Source organism: Babylonia areolata, chromosome 28, assembly GCF_041734735.1.
Source record: "Babylonia areolata isolate BAREFJ2019XMU chromosome 28, ASM4173473v1, whole genome shotgun sequence".
Classification (NCBI taxonomy): domain Eukaryota; kingdom Metazoa; phylum Mollusca; class Gastropoda; order Neogastropoda; family Buccinidae; genus Babylonia; species Babylonia areolata.
Window position 1 is genome coordinate 4,045,410 of NC_134903.1, and position 22,453 is coordinate 4,067,862.

The following is a 22,453-nucleotide window of genomic DNA, read 5'->3' on the forward strand; positions in this document are numbered from 1 at the left end:
ACAGTGCAGTACAGTGCTATACAGTACAGTACAGTGCAGTACAGTACAGTGCAAAGCGAAATTGATACAATGCAACACAAAGTGACTCTGTGCAATAGAATATATTATGTTGATATTATGTTAATAATCCACTTCTATAGAAAAACAATTACACTTGCAGGCAGAAAAAAAATGATAGCACTGCACTCTAGCAACAGGCTCTTCCTTGGGAGAACAGCCTGCATTTCACACATAGACAGCTGTTGTGACAAAACGTGACACAATAAAATGAAAAATGACTGCTGTGTCTCTAAAAATCACCAAATGGAGAAAGTGTATAAAAACCATGGGTTGTAAAATAAGACTCGTTTTTGATAAAAAGGTGTCCAGTGTTTCAGACCATTGGCCTGTCTTTCAGGGACTGTGTTAGTTGGAAAACCTTCTCCATTTCATGACACAATACAGTACACTGATGATGATGTTTGTCTCCAGACATGCCCACAAGCACACAGTGATGGACCTGCGGTGGAATCGTAACGGCCAGTGGCTGCTGACAGCCTCCCGTGACCACCTGCTGAAGGTGTTTGACATCCGCAACATGAAGACCGACATGCAGACCTTCAAGGGACACAAGAAAGAGGCCACATGTGAGAGATTTGTGTTGTGTGGGGTGGTGTGGTGTGATGAGAAGTTGTCTGTGGTGTTTGTGTTACTGTGTGTGTTATGTGTTGTGTGTGTGTGTGTGTGTACGCTGTATCTCGCTATCTGCAACTTGAAGACCGACGTACAGACCTTTTAACTCTCTCCATACGAACAGCGAAAGAGACGACGCTAACAGCGTTTCACCCCAATTACCATCATCAAAATATTGCAAGCGGAAGGCTCTTATACTGAAGAGGTGAATGTTGACAAAGATACCACAATTCTGACGACGGAAGCTAAAGGTTGGGTCATTCAGACACCCACTGGACATCCAAGGGGTCTGTGTAGAGGAGAAGAGAGGACTGGCCGTACTGAGTGAGTTAAGGCCATAAGAAGGAGGCCATATGTGGGTTGATTCATGTTGTGTGAGATGGTCAGATTCGTTGAAGGGAGAAGATGGGTCTGTTGTGTGTTTGCTTGCATGTGTGTGTTGTGTGTATGTGTGTGTGTGTTTGCGCTGTATCTGCATAATGAAGACAGACCTGCAGACCTTTGAAGGTCACAAGGAGGAGGCCATAATTATGTGTGTGGATTTGTGTCATTGTGGTCATGATGTGGTTTTGTTGAGGGGAGAAGTTGTCTGTGTACTGTGTGTGTAGTTTTAAGTGATGGTGTGTGTGTGTGTGTGTGTGTGCAGCCCTGGCCTGGCATCCTCTCCATGAATCACTCTTCACCTCAGGAGGGTCAGACGGCTCCCTCATGTTCTGGATTGTGGGGTAGGTGGTCAGTCTGTGTCTGTGGAGAGGTGTGTATGTGTGTGTGTGAGTGTGTGTGTGTGTGTGGAAGAGAGTGACCTGGTTTTGTTTGGTGTTGCTACTGCTGTCATTGTTTGTGTGTGTTTGTGTGTGTGTGTGTGTGTGTGTTAAATACCTAATTTTTATAAATGTTATATAGGTAGGTGGGAAATGTGTGCTGAACAGACAGCAATTACAACATCCAGTTCAATGCAGCAGTGACATTATTTGATGGAATGTGATTTATACCATGCAGTCAGATGCAGCAGTGACATAATTTGATGGAGTGTGATTAATACCATGCAGTCAGATGCAGCAGTGACATTATTTGATGGGGTGTGATTAATACCATGCAGTCAGATGCAGCAGTGACATTATTTGATGGGGTGTGATTAATACCATGCAGTCAGATGCAGCAGTGACATTATTTGATGGGGTGTGATTTATACCATGCAGTCAGATGCAGCAGTGACATTATTTGATGTAGTGTGGGTTGGATAAAGGCGAAGGGTAAAGCTGTGGGAGCCAAAGTCACTGTGTGCACAAGAAGCGTTGGATATGTGACACTGGAATGGGCAGTAGTTTGTGTGCAAAAGGGATCGTAGTTTTGTCTGGTAAATCTAGGTGTGACGATGAGGTGGGCAGCAGAGAAGAGGCCCATGAAGGGATGGTATAATGATGATAAATAATGCTACAGGTGTGACGATGATGTGGGTAGCATAGAAGAGGCCCGCAAAGGGATGATATTATGCTGATAAGTAATGGTGTGACAGTGAGGTGGGCAGCATAGAAGAGGCCCATGAAGGGATGGTATAATGATGATAAATAATGCTACAGATGTGACAGTGAGGTGGGCAGCAGAGAAGAGGCCCATGAGGGGATGGTATAATGATGATAAATAATGGTGTGACAGTGAGGTGGGCAGCATAGAAGAGGCCCATGAAGGGATGGTATAATGATGATAAATAATGCTACAGATGTGACAGTGAGGTGGGCAGCAGAGAAGAGGCCCATGAGGGGATGGTATAATGATGATAAATAATGGTGTGACGGTGAGGTGGGCAGCATAGAAGAGGCCCATGAAGGGATGGTATAATGATGGTAAATAATGCTACAGATGTGACAGTGAGGTGGGCAGCAGAGAAGAGGCCCGCAAAGGGATGATATTATGCTGATAAGTAATGGTGTGACGGTGAGGTGGGCAGCAGAGAAGAGGCCCATGAGGGGATGGTATAATGATGATAAATAATGCTACAGGTATGACAGTGAGGTGGGCAGCAGAGAAGAGGCCCATGAAGGGATATTATGATGATAAATAATGGTGTGACGGTGAGGTGGGCAGCAGAGAAGAGGCCCATGAGGGGATGGTATAATGATGATAAATAATGCTACAGGTATGACAGTGAGGTGGGCAGCAGAGAAGAGGCCCATGAAGGGATGGTATAAATGATGATAAGTAATGCTACATATGTGACAGTGAGGTGGGCAGCAGAGAAGAGGCCCATGAAGGGATGATATGATGATAAATAATGGTGTGACAGTGAGGTGGGCAGCAGAGAAGAGGCCCATGAAGGGATGATATGATGATAAATAATGGTGTGACAGTGAGGTGGGCAGCAGAGAAGAGGCCCATGAAGGGATGATATTATGATGATAAATAATGGTGTGACGGTGAGGTGGGCAGCATAGAAGAGGCCCATGAAGGGATGGTGTAATGATGATAGATAATGCTACAGGTGTGACCGTGAGGTGGGCAGCAGAGAAGAGGCCCATGAAGGGATGGTATAATGATGATAAATAATGCTACAGGTATGACAGTGAGGTGGGCAGCATAGAAGAGGCCCATGAAGGGATGATATTATGATGATAAGTAATGGTGTGACGGTGAGGTGGGCAGCATAGAAGAGGCCCATGAAGGGATGATATTATGATGATAAATAATGGTGTGACGGTGAGGTGGGCAGCATAGAAGAGGCCCATGAAGGGATGGTGTAATGATGATAAATAATGCTACAGGTGTGACCGTGAGGTGGGCAGCATAGAAGAGGCCCATGAAGGGATGGTGTAATGATGATAAATAATGCTACAGGTGTGACCGTGAGGTGGGCAGCATAGAAGAGGCCCATGAAGGGATGGTGTGGGGTCTGGACTGGCATCCTCTGGGGCACATCCTGGTCTCTGGCTCCAATGACCACACCACGTGAGTGTTCTCTCGTTGATGGCTGCACAGCTGTTGTTGTTGTAGTGTTACTTGATTCCATGCTTTGTTTTTGTTGTTGGTGGTGGTGGTGTTTTTAGAGCTTGTCTTTCGTGTCTTCTTCTGTTTGTTTTTGTTTGTTCTTTTGTGTTTTCGGGGGAGGTGGGGGGGGGGGGGGGTGTTTGGGGTTGTGGTTTTTTTTCAGTTTTCAAATCAGTACAGGTTTTGAATTTTAAAAAATCTTTAGAAATTTGCACACTTGAAAGATATTACTTGCCTTTTTTCAGTCCTTTAAAAAGTCTTTTTGAATTAGTGGTCCAAGTTTTTCAACACACACACACACTCACACTCTCACACACACAGACACACACACACACACACACACACACACACACAGATACAGATACACATGCACGTGTACACACACACACACACACACACACACAGACATACACACACAGATACAGACAGATCTATACACATGCACACACACACATGCCTACACCTCACACACACACACACACACACACACACACAGATACACATGCACACACCTACACACACACACACACACACACACACACACACACACACAGATACACATGCACACGCACACACACACACACACACACACACACAGATACACATGCACACACCTACACACACACATGCACACACACACACACATAACCACACATACACACAGACACACACACATATACCACACTTGTTGAAAACAAACCCCACACAGCAAGAGACGCTGACAGAGTTGAGTGACTGTACGGGGGTGCCTACAGGAAATTCTGGACGCGGAATCGACCCGGGGATGAGATGAGGGACCGCTACAACCTGAACAACCTGCCCACAGGGGTGGAGCAGGAGATCCTGGAGTACAGCAGTGAGTTGTCTTTCCCTGACGCCCCGTCACTCTCCTCCTCCCTCCTCCTCCTCCTCTTCTTTTTCCTCGTGTGCCGCTCTCCCCTCCCCGTCTCCCGTTCTTTTGCGATGGCTGCAGGCCACTGTTTTCCCCGATGTTGTTTTGTCTTATTTCTATGTGATGTCTGTGGTCTGCTGCTGTTTTTGTTGTTGTGTTTTTTAATGTCATGTCATGTGTGTGTGTGATTTGATGGATTGTTGTGTGTGTGTTTGTGCATGTGTGTGTGTACATTTTACTGATTTGTAAGGATTTTTTTTTTTTGTTTTTTTTTGTTGGATGATTTTGTTTTGATTTTTGCAATTGATATTCATTTATTGATGTGCAAGAATTTATTGTCTTGTATGTTTGTGTGTGTATTTCTTCTTCTTTCCGTTACACGACCAACGTCGACTTGCCGATGACTCTGTCGTGGTTCATGCATGCTGGGTATTTTCGTGTCTCCATAACCCACCGAACACTGACATGGATTACAGGATCTTTAACGTGCGTATTTGATTTTCTGCGTGCGTATACACACGAAGGGGGATCAGGCACTAGCAGATCTGCACATATGTTGACCTGGGAGATCGGAAAAATCTCCACCCTTTACCCACCAGGCGCTGTTACCGAGATTCGAACCCGGGACCCTCAGATTGAAAGTCCAACGCTTTAACCACTCGGCTATTGCGCCGTTGTGTGTGTGTGTGTGTGGCTTGGTTTAGTCCATCAACAGTTATTGTGGATTCTGATTTGACCTGTTTCAACCTCTTTATATGGTGTGCCTGATCAGATTTTGTTGGTGCCCACAACGAATCTGTGATTGCACAAATCAATTTCCATATGGATTAGTATAAATGATGAGATTCGATGTGTAACAGAAGATGTTGATTTGATATGTGACAGAGGAGGCTGTTGATTTGATGTGTGACAGGAGGATGTTGATATGTGACAGAAGACGTTGATGTTGATGTGTGACAGAAGACGTTGATGTTGATTTGATGTGTGACAGAGGAGGCTGTTGATTTGATGTGTGACAGGAGGATGTTGATATGTGACAGGAGGATGTTGATGTTGATGTGTGACAGAGGAGGCTGTTGATTTGATGTGTGACAGAGGAGGATGTTGATGTGTGACAAGAGGATGTTGATATGTGACAGAAGACGTTGATGTTGATGTGTGACAGAAGACGTTGATGTTGATTTGATGTGTGACAGGAGGATGTTGATATGTGACAGAAGACGTTGATGTTGATTTGATGTGTGACAGAGGAGGATGTTGATGTGTGACAGAAGACGTTGATGTTGATTTGATGTGTGACAGAGGAGGACGTGCAGGCGATGCCCAGTCTGCCAGGCATGGGGCTGGAACATGGACTGCCGGATCACCTCAAACCAAAAGGTGGGGGGGTGCTCTCTTCTTTTCCTTTTTTTTTTTTAATCCTCCTACAGCTGCACCATTTTAGTGGCATCACACCCCAGCTGCTCATTCTCCATACACCAGGGTTCGTCTCTTGCAGTCCTAGTGTTCGCAGTCCCACAGGGAGCTATGGGATGTTAGTTCACCAGGAGGCCACACAGCAGAGGAGACCCTGCACTGCTGCTGGGTGCTGTCCCTCTGCTGTTCTGCCACTGTCACATGGGACAGAAGGAGTGAGCAGTCAAACGAGGGCCAGAAATTCGCAGCAGGAATAAAGAATTATCTACTCATTTGTAATTGCTCTTTTATTTAGTTTATTTGATCTTAGATTTTTATATATTATTTTCTTTTTTTCTTTTTTTTTTTTTTTTTTTGCTAATAGTTGCAAGTTAGGTAAAAATGTTCTGAGATGCGTCAGTATAATTTTATTTGATCTTCTTGCATGCAGAAACGTAGACGTGTCTTTCGAGTATTTACTTTGATTCATATTTTTCTTTGATGTAATTTGCTATGTATATGCGTCATATCTTGTATTTTGTAATAATTTGCTGTGTATGTGTATCATGATTTTTTTAATACTTTGCTGTGTATATGTATCATATGTTTTTTGTAACGCACCCAGAGCATTTGTCTGAGTGGAATGCTGTAGGAGCATCTATTATTATTATTGTTACTGTTACGATGATGATGATGTGTGTGTTGTTGCAGAGGAGGAGGGTGAGGAGGTGCCCAGCATCCCAGGGCTGGACTGGAACCAGGACTCCCCGTTCTTCAAACAGATGGCGGCGGAGAAGCTGCCCATGAAGAAGATCCCCTTTGCCCGCCCCATCCCCCGCAACTTTGAGAAGGCCTGGCTGGGCCACGAGACTCCCCAGTCTGCCATGGAGAAAGGTAGACACCCCACTGTCTGTAGACACCCCACTGTCTGTAAACACCCCACTGTCTGTAAACACCCCACTGTCTGTAGACACCCCACTGTCTGTAAACACCCCCACTGTCTGTAAACACCCTGTTGTCAGTAAACACCCCACTGTCTGTAAACACCCCACTGTCTGTAAACACCCCACTGTCTGCGCACTGTCTGTAAACACCCCACTGTCTGTAAACACCGCACTGTCTGTAGACACCCCATTGTCTATAAACACCCCACTGTCTGTAAACACTAAACACCCCACTGTCTGTAAACACCCTGTTGTCAGAAAACACCCCACTGTCTGTAAACACTCCACTGTCTGTAAACACCCCCACTGTCTGTAAACACCCCACTGTCTGTGTTTACTGTCTGTAAACACCCCCACTGTCTGTAAACACCCCCACTGTCTGTAAACACCCCACTGTCTGTAAACACCCTGTTGTCAGTAAACACCCCACTATCTGTAAACACCCCGCTGTCAGTAAACACCCCGCTGTCTGTAAACACCCCACTGTCTGTAAACACCCCACTGTCTGTAAACACCCCACTGTCTGTGTTCACTGTCTGTAAACACCCCACTGTCTGTAAACACCCCACTGTCTGTAAACACTCCACTGTCTGTGTTTACTGTCTGTAAACACCCCACTGTCTGTGTTTACTGTCTGTAAACACCCCACTGTCTGTAAACACCCCGCCGTCTGTAAACACCCCACTGTCTGTAAACACCCTGTTGTCAGTAAACACCCCACTGTCTGTAAACACCCCACTGTCTGTGTTTACTGTCTGTAAACACCCCACTGTCTGTAAACACTCCACTGTCTGCAAACACCCCACTGTCCGTAAACACCCCACTGTCTGTCTGTAAACACCCCACTGTCTGTAAACACCCCCACTGTCTGTGAATACTGTCTGTAAACACCCCCCTGTCTGTAAACACCCCACTGTCTGTGAACACTCCACCGTCTGTCCGTAAACACCCCACTGTATACTGTCCGTAAACACCCCACTGTCTGTAAACACTCCACTGTCCGTAAACACCCCACTGTCTGTAAACACCCCACTGTCTGTAAACACCACACTGTCCGTAAACACCCCACTGTCCGTAAACACCCCACTGTCTGTAAACACCACCCACTGTCTGTAAACACCACCCACTGTCTGTAATCACCCCACTGTCTGCTATACTGTCTTAACTCTTTCAACAGCACAGGCGACCTTTTTTTGTTTGTTTGTTTTGTTTTTTTGTTGTTGTTTTTTGCTGCCCCATCATCTGCACCGTTTCAATGGCATTTCAAGTTTTCCCATACACAGCCACACCCAAGTTCATCTGTCACAGTCCCAGTGTCGGTAATCCGCAGGGAACATGGCCTTCAGTACAACCATCAGCTGTATCAGAATCACTAACATTATTGCTGTACTACCGTCAGCTGTTATCAGAATTATCATCATCGCTCTGTGTGTGTGTCCCCACAGCGGCCAGCAAGCCAGGCATCCTGGGCATGCCGCCCAACCTGAACCCCACGATGGCCCTCAACCTGTTACTGCAGGGCAACACGGCCAGCATCCCGCAGGAGATCGTGGTCAACATGATGACGGAGATGCAGAAGCAGCCGCAGCTCATGGCCCTGGGACAGCAGCTCCTCATGAAGCACCAGCAGGACCTCATGCAAAGCAAGCAGGGATCCAACCCTGCCCCCGGCCAGCAGACCCCCAAACTGACCACCGGCCCCCCAGGGATGCCCCCTCCTACTCCTTCTCAGCAGCAGAGTGCCGGGCAGTCCAACAACGCTTTGCAGCAACAACAGCAGCAGCAGCAGCAGTCTAATCCCATGCAACAGCAGCAGCAGCAGCAGCCCAGACCTGCACTTCCGTCTCGGCCAGGTATGTATGTGTTGTGTTGTGTGTGTGTGTGTGTGTGTGTGTGTGTGCTTTTTTGTTTGTGTGTATTGTGTTATGTGTTGTTTTGGGTGGGTGTGTTGTATTTTGTGTGTGTGTGTGTGTGTGTGTGTGCTTTTTTGTTTGTGTGTGTTGTGTTACGTGTTGTGTTTGGTGTGTGTGTTGCGTTTTGTGTGTGTGCTTTGTTGTTTGTGTGTTTTGTGCATGTGTGTTGTGTTCTGTGTGTGTGTTGTGTGTGTGTGCATGTGATGTGTGTGATATGGTGTGTGTGTGTGTGTGTTTTGTGTTTTCTTGTTTGTGTGTGTGTGTTGTGGTGTGGTGTAGTGTGTGTGTGTGTTGTTTGTGTTGTGTGTGCATGTGGTGTGTGTGTGTGTGTGTGAGACAGACAGAGAGGGAGAGAGAAGAGAGAGATGTGGTGCACTGTGGATGATGTGAGAAGTGAGGGGTGTGTCTCAAAAGTCAAACTCAACCCTCTGACCTCAGTGTTTTGTTATGTAGCCCTGCTGCAGACGCCCCCTCAAGGCATCGGGGGGGTTCGACCCATGGGCCCCGACGGTCCCAGCCACTTCCAGCCCCCCACGCCGGGCCAGCCTCAGTTCCGTCCCCAGGACAGCAGCGGGGGACTGGCGGACCAGAAGCAGTTTGGGCCCGGCGGTCCTGGTCTGTTTCCCACACCCACCCGCCCCCCATTCTCCGGCCAGCCCAACAACTCCCTGATGCCACCGCCCAAAGGTGATTTGTGTTTGTCGCTGTGAAGCCGCCGCTGGGGTGGGGTGGGGGTGGGGTTGTCTCCCTTACATCACTCACAGCAGTTGACCCAGAATCCTGATTTCCAGAGCAGTGCAGAACAACCTGACTGGATGTTTGTAGGGAGGGGGGCCAGGGAGGGGCTTGGGGTGTGGGGGAGGGTGGGGGGCTGGCCAGCTGTGTGGCAGAGCTAGATGATATCAGTATCAGTGTCAGTGTCAGTACACACCTATCAGTCCATTTCAAAACATTCAGAAATACCAAAAAAATTTCCAACCACAAAGAATATTTCTTTATTTTCTTGTCTTGTATAGTCTTGTCTCATCTTCTGATTATGAGGGCTGAAGCATCAGTTTTAATGTTGTCTAGCAGCCCATGGATTCAGTAAATGATTAAGTAAAGGTTTGAAAATAATTTGAAAAATCATTGTCTTTTTTTTTTTTTCAAAGCGAATAAAGAGGGAGGGGGGTAGCAGAAATTATTGGAAAAATCAGTATGTCTTTTTTAAAGTGATTGAAGGGGGATGTGCTATGTAGTAGAAATAAACTAAAAATCACTGTGTCTTTTTAAAGTCAATGAAGGAGGATGTAGTAGAAATAAACTAAAAATCAGTGTGTCTTTTTAAAGTGAATGAAGGGGGATGTAGTAGAAATAAACTAAAAATCAGTGTGTCTTTTTAAAGTGACTGAAGGGGGATGTATGTAGTAGAAATAAACTAAAAATCAGTGTGTCTTTTTAAAGTGAATGAAGGGGGATGTAGCAGAAATAAATTTTAAAAATCAGTGTGTCTTTTTAAAGTGACTGAAGGAGGATGTAGCAGAAATAAACTAAACATCAGTGTGTCTTTTTAAAGTGAATGAAGGGGGATGTAGCAGAAATAAACTAAACATCAGTGTGTCTTTTTAAAGTGATTGAAGGGGGATGTAGCAGAAATAAACTAAACATCAGTGTGTCTTTTTAAAGTGATTGAAGGGGGATGTACTATGTAGTAGAAATAAACTAAACATCAGTGTGTCTTTTTAAAGTGATTGAAGGGGGATGTACTATGTAGTAGAAATAAACTAAACATCAGTGTGTCTTTTTAAAGTGAATGAAGGGGGATGTAGCAGAAATAAATTTTAAAAATCAGTGTGTCTTTTTAAAGTGACTGAAGGAGGATGTAGCAGAAATAAACTAAACATCAGTGTGTCTTTTTAAAGTGATTGAAGGGGGATGTACTATGTAGCAGAAATAAACTAAAAATCAGTGTGTCTTTTTAAAGTGAATGAAGAGGGAGGGAGGTAGCAGAAATAAACTAAAAATCAGTGTGTCTTTTAAAAGTGTATGAAGGGTTCTGTTCTAAATTTTGGTTCTGTTTTTGTCATTTGCAGAAAATTACCGTCCAGTGCCGGGGCAGTCTATGGGTAAGTGTGTGTGTGTGTGTGTGTGATTTTCTTCCCATTTTAACCCCCTAGCTGCTGAAAGGAGGGTGAACAGAGATCAGTGTGGCGTGACTCCAATGCACAACCACTGCTTTTTGTGTAGTTTTTAAGTTTCCTGATTGATTTTGCTGAAGGAAAATAATGCTGTCCCCAGAGAGGAAATCTTGTAAATAAACAACAGCGACTGATCACATCCTGACCTGAAAACTCAGTTTCATCACAGTGAGGTGACAGCCCTTCACTGATGACCATACTTGTCAGATTAGCAGTAGTCAGGGGTGTTAATACACGTGTGATTATACACCAGCACTGGATCAGATTACTGGGGGGTTTTTCTTCTTCTTTTTTTCTTCTACTTGGCTTCACATTTGGTCTAGACAGTTTCCATTGTGACTGGGAAAAGGTCTGGATAAAGTCGTGAATTTGATTTGGTCACATGTGTGGGAACCTTGAATTGTACGTGTTCTGTCCATTTTCCGTCTCTTAGTCAGCTACGACATCCAGTCTTTCTAAGGTCAACAGTATGACTTCTTTGTTTATGGTCTGTGACTCCCACGTTCACTGGTATACACCAGTGTGCTTTAACTCTCTCCGGATGACGGAATGCGTGAACATTCCTACATAAAATGTATTCGGATTCGGACGACGGAGTGGAATAGCATTTTCCTAAAATAAAAATCCATCACCTGCTGTACACATGATTTTGTGATTGGCTAAGCAGAGTGCACTATTCTGGGTCACTCCACAACCAAATAGTATGATTGGCCAGCCTGTAATGTGTGGCCTGTCTCACACACACGCTGACAAAGTCACCTGCTCGTGTGCCAACCTGTTAACAAAGTGGCGTCTGAAGCGGGTTCTTCTCAAAATGTTGCGGAGCGAACAAGGCACCGACGGCAACGTTTTAGTGTTGCTGAAGTACTTGAAATGCTACAAACTGAAGGGTCGGACATCGAAGAGGTGGATGATGATGAAGAAGAAAGTGAATTCGGTGCAGAAAGCGAGCATGGGTGTGGTGGTGCGGGATGAAAAATTGGCATTATTTTCTGCATTATGGCAAAACTGTAAAAATAAGATGAGAAATTTGATTTTTTTTTTTATTTTTTTTTTATGTAATAGCCCAACACGTAATAACCCAGTTCTGAAAGTTTCATATTCTTACTCTGTATTTTTTGTCATTTTTTTTCCAAACCCTGACAGATAGGCTGTCTGTGGGGAAAAGCAAGGGAGAAACTCGCCGTCCTGAGTGAGTTAATGTGTATGACCTTGTTTATCCCAGCCATGTCATACTCTGTTTTTGTGTGATGGGGTGGGAGGGGAGGAGGAGGAGAGCATGGCAGTTTCTGCTCTTAAACTCTTGAGAGTGCCAAGGATGGTGTATATGTATGTGAAATCAAATGCTTCAGTATTTCCCCAGGATGTGTTTACAGGTAGTGCATGACTGTTATTGTCGTGTTAGTGAGTACCATTGTTGCTGTGTGTGTCCAGCAGGTCAACAAGGCATGGGTGACCAGGACCACCGCCGCCCCTTTCCCAGCATGCCACCTGCCAGCAGCAGCAGCGCCCCCTCCTCCTCACTCCACCCCCAGGACATGGACCTGCGAAGGCCCCCCACCCTCCCCTCCTCCTCCTCCTCCACTGCCCTGGACGATTTCCCCGGGGAAGGGGACCAGGACTTCCGACACTCTTCCGGGCCTTCCATGGGGGGATTCCCCCCGAAGCCGCCTCCTCAGCAGTCCCAGGATCCCTTTGAGGACAGCGACATGCGGGGGCAGACGTCGTTTTATGGTCAGGAGGGTGGTGGTGGGGGCAGGGGCAGTGGTGGTGGGGGTTACGACGATGATGATTATGGCGAGCAGTACGGTGACTTTGACCTGCGCATGGCGCCCGGGGGAGGAGGTGGAGGGGGGGACGTGGACGAACGCTTCCTTCAGCCTCCTCCCCCCCGCGGGGCAGGGGACATGGCTCGCGGAGGTCACTATGACATGCACAGCGCCGGTTACCATGGTGGCGGTGGTGGTGGTGGTTACCCAGACAACTACGGCGCTCCACACTCGTTCGGCAGTCCCTACGACGACGACGAGAGAAGTCACGGGGGTCGCAAGCGATCATGGCAAGACGGGCCAGGGCGGGGAAGGGGAGGGGGGCAGGACTCGAGGCGTGGAGGTCGCGGTGGCGGTGTGCGCGTCTACAACGGTCCGGCCGGCCCCCTGGATCACCCCCCACGTAGAGGGGGCCGAGGGCGAGGGGGAAGAGGAGGGTGGTGATTGGTCCTGCGTCGTCGTTCATGGCTCCTCCAGCACCCCCTGTCCCTGTGTGGGGCAGACAACGGGGCAGCGATGTGTGAGGGAAGAAACAAAAAGTGGTGGCCATGTCAAGTGTTCATCCTGTGTCTTGGAGTGCTGAGGGCATGGTGTGGCTGCCACAGCTTTTTTTGTGTGTGTTCTTTTTTTTCTTTTTTTTTTTTTTCTTTTTTCGCATCATCTGGATCTTGTGGGAGGCTGTGGTGAAACGATGTGCAAGACGACATGCTACAGTACAATCCTACCAGCATTTTTGTTATTTTGTTGTTTTGTTGTTTAGTTTGTTTTTGTTTTTCTTTCCTTTTTGCTTGTTTTCTTCCTTTTTTTTTTTCTTTCTTTCATTTTTGGTTGAGACTTGCTCATGAATGGTTAGTCATGCCATGCCGTGTTGGATTGTGGGGACATGATGTGACCCTTGTGGGGGAGAGGATTTCTTGCTTGAAGCCAGTGAGTATATAATATGTACGCTGTGTTGTCCATTCTGCAACATGCCCATGTGAGATGTGACTGTAAGTGTTGCTGTGCGCTGTGCACTCGATGAATGTCCTGTGCCTGGTGTTGTGTGGCTGTGGGAGGGGGGTGGGGGTGGGCTGTGTGAAGCAAGATGGACATAAGGTGACCTCATCTTTATAGGCATTTTGTTATCAAAGTTTTGGGGGGCTCAGCTTTTTTGCTTTTTTTTCCCAGTGCATGAAGAGGGGTGGGGGGATGCTGTGCTCAGCCATGTTGTTCCTGTTGTGAAACACGCCAACACAAGCTTTGTTGTTGCTTTTCCGTGACTACATGGTTCAGAAATGTCTGACAAGGTATGACACAACGTTGGCTCTGAGATATGATTATTTCACAAGTGCAGCCAGCTGCTGTGAAATACTCGGCACATGACATAGTGGTTGGTCAGATCTGGGTGTTTGTGTGTGTGGCTGAAGTAGTACAGCAAGACAGAACGTTGTTTCTCTCATGAGACAGGGGGATTATTTGGGGGATAAGGGAAAGATGCCGTGGACTTTCCATGCCTGGGGGTCTGTCTTATTTTTGTGGTTGTGGTGTGCACACCTTTTTTGGGGTTTTTTTTTCAGTCTGTATGGTTCAGAAATGTCTTTAAGATAGCATCTCAGTGTTGGTTCTGAGATTTTATTTCACCAGTACAACCGCTGTGAAATATTGAGGGCATGACAGTCTGGTTGGTCAGATCCGGTGTGTGTGGCTGAAGTAACACAACTGTACAAGACAAAGTGATTGTCCTTGGGAAGGGGAAGGGGGGGGAGGAGGGAGGGGTGGAGGGGGGGGGGGGGGCAGGGGAAGGGGAGTAATTTTCTTCTTTGATCATGAGGTTCGTTTCTTTTGGTTTGTACCTGTAGGGTGGGTTATGACAATCTCTCTCCAGTGAGGTTTGTTGGTTTTGTATTGTGGGGGTCATGACGTCTCTCCCTCTCCTCGTCTTCCTCTATGTGTGTGTGTGTGTGTTGGTTTTTTTCATTTCTCCCTTCCAGTGTTCATTCCCAGTCAGTCAGTCTGTCTCTGTCTCACTCTCTGTCTTTGTCTCTCTCTCCTTTGATGACGCACATTTTCATAGGGGTGACAGGAGTTTTCAGTGGTGTGCTGGTCAGTGGCAGGGTTTGAACAAGGCACCAGCACACAGTGAGAGAGAGAGGGGGCAGGTTTTGGGTGGAGTGGCTGTTCCACTATGCAGTGGATACCCTCTGCCACGCTGCAGGGTTGGGAGCAGTCAGAAAGACAGACAGACAGACAGACAGACAGACAGACAGACAGAGAGCATGCAGAGGACACCTCTACCACACTGCAGGGTTGGGAGCAGTCAGAAAGACAGACAGACAGACAGACAGAGAGCATGCAGAGGACACCTCTACCACACTGCAGGGTTGGGAGCAGTCAGAAAGACAGACAGACAGACAGACAGACAGACAGACAGACAGAGAGCATGCAGAGGACACCTCTACCACACTGCAGGGTTGGGAGCAGTCAGACAGACAGACAGACAGACAGACAGACAGACAGACAGACAGACAGAGAGCATGCAGAGGACACCTCTACCACACTGCAGGGTTGGGAGCAGTCAGAAAGACAGACAGACAGACAGACAGACAGACAGAGAGCATGCAGAGGACACCTCTACCACACTGCAGGGTTGGGAGCAGTCAGAAAGACAGACAGACAGACAGACAGACAGAGAGCATGCAGAGGACACCTCTACCACACTGCAGGGTTGGGAGCAGTCAGAAAGACAGACAGACAGACAGACAGACAGACAGAGAGCATGCAGAGGACACCTCTACCACACTGCAGGGTTGGGAGCAGTCAGAAAGACAGACAGACAGACAGACAGACAGAGAGCATGCAGAGGACACCTCTACCACACTGCAGGGTTGGGAGCAGTCAGAAAGACAGACAGACAGACAGACAGACAGACAGACAGGGTTTTTGTTGCTGCACTGTGTTGACCTGCTGTGTGGTGCGACTCATTACCAGGGGTGTGAGCAGTCAGACAGACAGACAGACAGACAGACAGACAGACAGACAGGGTTTTTGTTGCTGCACTGTGTTGACCTGCTGTGTGGTGCGACTCATTACCAGGGGTGTCCGGCACTGAAGACCGTGTGCGTTTCGTCTGTGTGTTTGTTGGTTTTGTGTCAGTGCTGTGTGATGCTGTGTTTGAATCTTCTTCCTAGGGTGTTTGTGTCGTTCACTGAATGTGTACTTGTCTGAATCTTCTTTCCTAGGGTGTTTGTGTCGTTCATTGAATGTGTACTCGTCTGAATCTTCTTCCTAGGATGTTTGTGTCGTTCACTGAATGTGTACTCTTGTCTGAATCTTCTTCCTAGGGTGTTTGTGTCGTTCATTGAATGTGTACTCCTGTCTGAATCTTCTTCCTAGGGTGTGTCAGTCATTGAATGTGTACTCTGTTAGTTACTATTTCTGTAGATCTACATATGTTGTCATTCCTCAGTCACATTCATGTACGTGCATGCACTGACAGACTATTGTTCTCTCTCTGTGTGTGTCTCTGTCTCTTTCTCACAAACACGCACTGTGGGTTGCTCTTCTATAGGCCCCCTGACCAAAGCCATTACTGGACAATGCTGACAATTTGGGTTGTGAAATCTGGCAGGTCTGTGAGCTGTAGTTGCTAATTGATTGAGTCTGCTTATGGCTGTGTACATGACCTCAGAATCTGCAGGTTTCTGAGGCTTGCTATTGACTGTCCTTCTCTAGTCTAAGCAACACCGCTTGGACTGAAGATTTCTTGATCAAGATGTTGCGACTTTGCTGTGGTTTTGAACTGAAGGGAAAGTGTTTTGACATCACACAATCAGATTTTCTGTTTAGACTTTAAATGTACATCATACACGTATACATACATGTACAAAAGGTTTGTGAGCACTTGAATCTAACTGTACTTTGGAGTAGACAGGTGAAGGAATTAAACATTTTCTTTTCTCTTGTCTTATTTTAGATTGTCATTGTGTCATTCTCATTGTAAAGTGGAGGATATTTTTAGAAGCCAAATATTTCGCCCAAAACCTGTAAAAAAAAAAAATGCAGGAAGTTAGCTTTAAATGAAAATTAAAATCTTCAGGTCTGACCATGATTCTGCTTTGCGATAACATAGAAGAAAATATCAGCAATTCATTTATCTAACTAACAAATTGCGTTAAACGAATACAGAGTACATTTGTTACTGTAATTTCTTCCAAGATCTGCCTCACCCAAACCATTTTTGATGTAAAACTTACGTAGCTTATTTATCACATAATTTTGGTTTATCAGAAATGCTCACCACACCCAAACATGTGCTAAATAGAAAGCATCAACAGCATTTCAATGTGTCATATATTGTCTGTTTCAGAAATAAAGCCACTTCTTTCCCCGTTGTCCCTCCCACCCAGAAAAGGGCTTAATTAACTGGTCAGCATTTCCAGTTCACTAGTCTTGGATGAATCATTTATAGCTTGTATAGTTTCTCTCCGTCGTCAGTCTCTGTTGGATGTTTGGATCTGTACAATAGTAGAATGTCTGCCTTATCAAAGTATTGTATATAAGCCTGTATGCCTGTTATACCACAAAAAGTGTCAGTGCATCATTGAATTTTTTTTTCTTTTGCCCACCTTCAGTCTCTGTCATTTGTTGGTCAAATTCATTATTGTAAGTTGAATGTCTGCCATACTAGATACGTGTGTGTGTGTGTGTGTGTGTGTCATGTATGTATATGTCTGTCCTACCACAAGAGGTGTGAGAGCATTGTTTCTCTTGGCAAATGTCATTCTCTGCTGGATGTTCAGATTTACTGACCAAAGTTTAATGTCCACTGTACATATTTATATTATATTCAGACTTCACCAAAAGTTATGGACCACAACATAAAAGCAGGTATATTTGTGTGTGTGTGTGTGATTTTTTTTTTTTTTTTTTTGAAAACGTCAGGATGTGGTTTAAATACTGCAGGCGGCGTAAGGTCCACCACTGCCCCTCATCACACTGATAGCTGTTTCAGGCACCATGAATACCTTGAAAAATGTACTCGAAAATATCATGCTTCTGCCAGTAGCTAAGTAAATAAATGACAGATGTAGTTTTTCTGTACAAAAAAAAAAAAAGGAAATGCACATACAAGAAGGCACCTGTGGCTATGAGTGGTGCTCATTACTTCAGCTGCACACGCCGCTGTTTGTCGGAACTTCAGCACCATTTTCATCATGCATCCAAGAAAACTGAGCAAGTTGCCATGTGGTCCTTAACTTTTTGTGAAGCCTGTAGACATGTCTGGCCATGAAGGGTGAAAGGTGGGTGTGCATCATACTGACAGTATGGCCATGAAAGGTGTGTGTATGTCATCATGACAGTCTGGCCGTGAAAGATGTGTGTGCATCATCCTGACAGTCTGGCCGTGAAAGATGTGTGCATCATCATGATGATGAAAGATGTGTGTGCATCATCCTGATAGTCTGGCCATGAAAGGTGTGTGTGCATCATCCTGACAGTGTGGCCATGAAAGGTGTGTGTGTGTGCATCATCCTGATAGTCTGGCCATGAAAGGTGTATGTGCATCATCCGGACAGTGTGGCCGTGAAAGGTGTGTGTGCATCATCCTGATTGTCTGGCCATGAAAGGTGTATGTGCATCATCCTGACCATCTGGCCGTGAAAGGTGTGTGTGCATCATACTGACAGTGTGGCCGTGAAAGGTGTGTGTGCATCATCCTGACCATCTGGCCGTGAAAGGTTTGTGTGCATCATTGTGACAGTCTGGCCAAGAAAGGTGTGTGTGCATCATTGTGACAGTCTGGCCAAGAAAGGTGTGTGTGTGCATCATTGTGACAGTCTGGCCAGGAAAGGTGTGTGTGCATCATTGTGACAGTCTGGCCATGAAAGGTGTGTGTGCATCATTGTGACAGTCTGGCCAAGAAAGGTGTGTGTGTGCATCATTGTGACAGTCTGGCCATGAAAAGTGTGTGTGCATCATTGTGACAGTCTGGCCAGGAAAGGTGTGTGTGCATCATCCTGACAGTCTGGCCAGGAAAGGTGTGTGTGCATCATTGTGACAGTCTGGCCAGGTGTGTGTGCATCATCCTGACAGTCTGGCCAGGAAAGGTGTGTGTGTGCATCATCCTGACAGTCTGGCCAGGAAAGGTGTGTGTGTGCATCATTGTGACAGTCTGGCCAGGAAAGGTGTGTGTGCATCATTGTGACAGTCTGGCCAGGAAAGGTGTGTGTGCATCATTGTGACAGTCTGGCCAGGAAAGGTGTGTGTGTGCATCATCCTGACAGTGTGGCCAGGAAAGGTGTGTGTGTGCATCATCCCGACATCACCTCTCATCTGTCATCAGTCTGCCTTTGCCAGTTTTCATTGTGGAATGGGGTGGGGCTGGGGTTTGAGGGGGGTGTCTTTGTGTTTTGTCGCCCTGTTTCCTGTCTGATCTGTGGGTGAACTGATCTGTTTGGCTAATGTGTGCAAACAGAGTGGGTCTGCGAATCATACTACAGTCACAACGTTTGGGTTCAAATATAAAAACAATTTTTTTTTAAATATATATAAAAAAAAAAACACAACCTTTTGAGTTACCATGTAAAAAACCCTCAGTTTGGTTACTATGTATAAAGTGCATCATCCTTTGAAAATTACATACTTTTTGTACTGTGTGTGTGTGAGAGTGGAGTATGTTTCCTGTGTGTTTTTGGCATGGTGTGAGGAGGTGTGAAAGCAAGGTGCATTTCTCAATTGTTACCGAGATGAGAGAGTATATATATTAAATCAATATCAAAATCAGAAGGTGTTTCAGAGATTGTTTTGCTGTGTCAGTACTCAATGTGTATGGCTTTATTTCATCATCAGTGAGCAGTACTACTTTGAGAAGCGTTCTAATTTTTTTTTTTTTTTTTAATTTTCTTTTCACCACTAGAATCAGTAAGATTATGAAAAAATCATCTGGATAAAATGGTTAACTGAATTCTTGTAAACAGCACGCACTTCGTGCACACAGAAAATCCTACTGCAACAAAAGCAAGGTCCCTGACAAAGTTCTGTAAAAATAAATAAATAAATAAATTTTAAAAAACCAACACTTTTTGATGGTGAAACTGATACACTTGTAGACAAAAAAGAAAAAAAGGTGGTCCTGCAATGTAGTGATATGCTCTCCACAAGGAGAACAGATCAACTTTCACACACAGAAATCTGTTGTGACAAATAGTAATACAACACAACAAAATACTGTGTGCCAGTATTTAAACACATTCTTCACTGTCAAAGACTTTGCTGTCTCCACTACTTGGAAACAAAACTCAAAACATTCCTTTTTTTGAAGCAGTCTTGAACACCATAATGCAGGCACTCCACTCCACATCAGACAACATCAACCGCAGACAGCTCCGGAAGCAGGCATGGGATGGGAGGCACACAGTCAACAGATCATCACAGCCTCCTACTGTCCCAAGGAGAGGGGGGCCAACATAACATCATCCAGTGCTGTACCCCATGAATGATGATCATCATCCTGAGTACTTGTAGCGCCAAGTGCCTATCCTCCGTCAGAGACCAAGCTCTAAGCACTTTACAAACACGGTCATTTGAACAACAGGCTGCCTTCCTGGGTAGAGCCGACAGACAGCTTGTCATTAGTTTCCTGTGTCATTCAATCAGGTTTCAATTACACATGACATACACACTCAGACATGCAACATTTTACCTGTATGACCGTTTTGTTCATTTACCCTGCCATTTAGGCAGCCATATTCCATTTTCAGGGGTGTGCATGCTGGCAATGTTCTTGTTTCCATAACCCACCGAACGCTGACATGGATTACAGGATCTTCAATGCGTGTTTGATTTTCTGCATGTGTATACACAAAAAGGGGGTTCAGCACAGGCAGCTCTGCACATATGTTGACATGGGAGATCGGAAAAATCTCCACCCTTTATCCACCAGGCGCCGTTACCGAGATTCAAAACCAGGATCCTCAGATTGAAAGTCCAACAATTCAACCACTCAGCTATTGCGCCCATCATGACAGTGACAACTTGGACTATACAGCAGCCCTGGGCCTCAACATCCACAGAGGAATGAGCGAGATCCTGAAGGTCAAGGCAGCGAACACACAACACCCATCAGGCTGGAAGGGCAGGCACAAGAAGAGGTGGAGAGCTCCACTTACCTTGGTAGCATCTTTGACAAGCAGAGTGGAACAGATGCTGACATGAGAACCAGTATCGCAAAGCCAGGACGGCTTTCCATGTACCGGGATCCAGAGATCTCACATCCAACATCAAGATCAGGATCTTCAACACCACAGTGAAACCTGTCCTGCTCTATGGAGCAGAGACCTGGAGAACCACCATCACTGCCGTGAAGAGAATCTAAACTTTCATCAACACCTGCCTCAGGAGGATTCTTCTGATTTGCTGGCCAGAGAAAAAGAAAAAAAAGAAAAGAAAAAAAAAACACAAAGAGCTATGGGAGAGTCCGAGAACAAGAGAGCAGCCTGCAGAAGAAGAGATCCTCCACAGACGCAGGAGACGATCGGCCACATGCTCCACAAGCCTGCATCCAGCACTGCAAGGCAAGCCCTCGCCTGGAACCTGCAGGTGAAAAGGTAAAGATATCGTCCAAAAAATCCATGGCACTGTGACCTGAAGGCAGACATGATGAGGACAGGCCACACCTGGGGACGGCTGGAGAGACTGGCACAGGACTGCCAACACTGTGCTGAAACAGGGCCTGATCACTGGAGAACACTGGATCACAAGTCAAACACCCACTGACCCACTTCAGCCAATGTACCTCCCCCCCCCTTTCCCCCAAGCACAACAACAAAAAACCCACTTCCCTGCTGGCTGCTACACTCCCTCCTGCCCCCCAAGCTAGCTTACACAACAAAAAAAACCCACTTCTGTGTTGACTGCTACACTCCCTCCTGCCCCCCAAGCTAGCTTACACAACAAAACAAAACCCACTTCTGTGTTGACTGCTACACTCCCTCCTGCCCCCCAAGCTAGCTTACACAACAAAAAAAACCCACTTCTGTGTTGACTGCTACACTCCCTACTCCCCTCCCAAGCTTCCCAACAAAAAACCCCACTTCTCTGTTGGCTGCTACACTCCCCCACCCCCCTCAAGCTACACAACAAAAAACCCTTCTCTGTTGGCTGCTACACTCCTTCCTCCACCCCCCCCCCTCAACCTACACAACAAAAAACCCTTCTCTGTTGGCTGCTACACTCCCCCCCCCCCCCCCTCAAGCTACACAACAAAAAACCCTTCTCTGTTGGCTGCTACACTCCCTCCCCAACCACAACGAAACAAAAAGGTGCAGGGTCTTCTCTGGTGTGTGGCCTCCAGGCGACCTAACATTGATGGTTCCCTGCAGACTGCTGACACTTGAACTGTGACGGATGAACCTGGGTGTGGTCATGTATGGGGGAATCTAAATGAGCAGTGTGGGAGTAATGGCACTGAAATGGTGCAGGTGATGGGGCAGAAAAAAAAAAAAAAAAAAAGGTGATGGAAAAAAGGAAAGAAAAACTGATTTTTTCACAAGAACCATCCCATCCTCACCTCACTTCAAACACAACACACACACACACACACACACAATCATTTAGTTCATGAATTTATTGAACCATGCAACACCAACTTGTGTCAACTAAAAAAATGTTGTCTGAAACAACACAAGAAGAAACAGTTTATTACAGATATATGACTGCTTCTTCCTAAAAA

The 22,453-nt window shown here is 46.0% G+C and overlaps 1 protein-coding gene across 2 annotated transcripts in view; it reads left to right on the plus strand.

Moving 5' to 3' along the window:
• LOC143301721 (uncharacterized) overlaps nt 1–14,460 on the plus strand; it is a 40,652-nt gene extending 26,192 nt beyond the window's left edge. The window contains exons 9-18 of one of the 2 annotated variants that reach the window (XM_076616105.1): nt 472–626; nt 1,319–1,397; nt 3,505–3,615; nt 4,410–4,510; nt 5,849–5,926; nt 6,653–6,835; nt 8,331–8,738; nt 9,252–9,485; nt 10,871–10,903; nt 12,410–14,460. In XM_076616105.1, coding sequence (XP_076472220.1) covers nt 472–626; nt 1,319–1,397; nt 3,505–3,615; nt 4,410–4,510; nt 5,849–5,926; nt 6,653–6,835; nt 8,331–8,738; nt 9,252–9,485; nt 10,871–10,903; nt 12,410–13,188 — 2,161 coding nt within the window. In that variant the 3' untranslated portion in view covers nt 13,189–14,460. The remainder of the gene's footprint in view (nt 1–471; nt 627–1,318; nt 1,398–3,504; nt 3,616–4,409; nt 4,511–5,848; nt 5,927–6,652; nt 6,836–8,330; nt 8,739–9,251; nt 9,486–10,870; nt 10,904–12,409) is intronic. The other variant, XM_076616107.1, reaches the window with a different exon arrangement.
• Nucleotides 14,461–22,453: the final 7,993 nt, after the last annotated feature.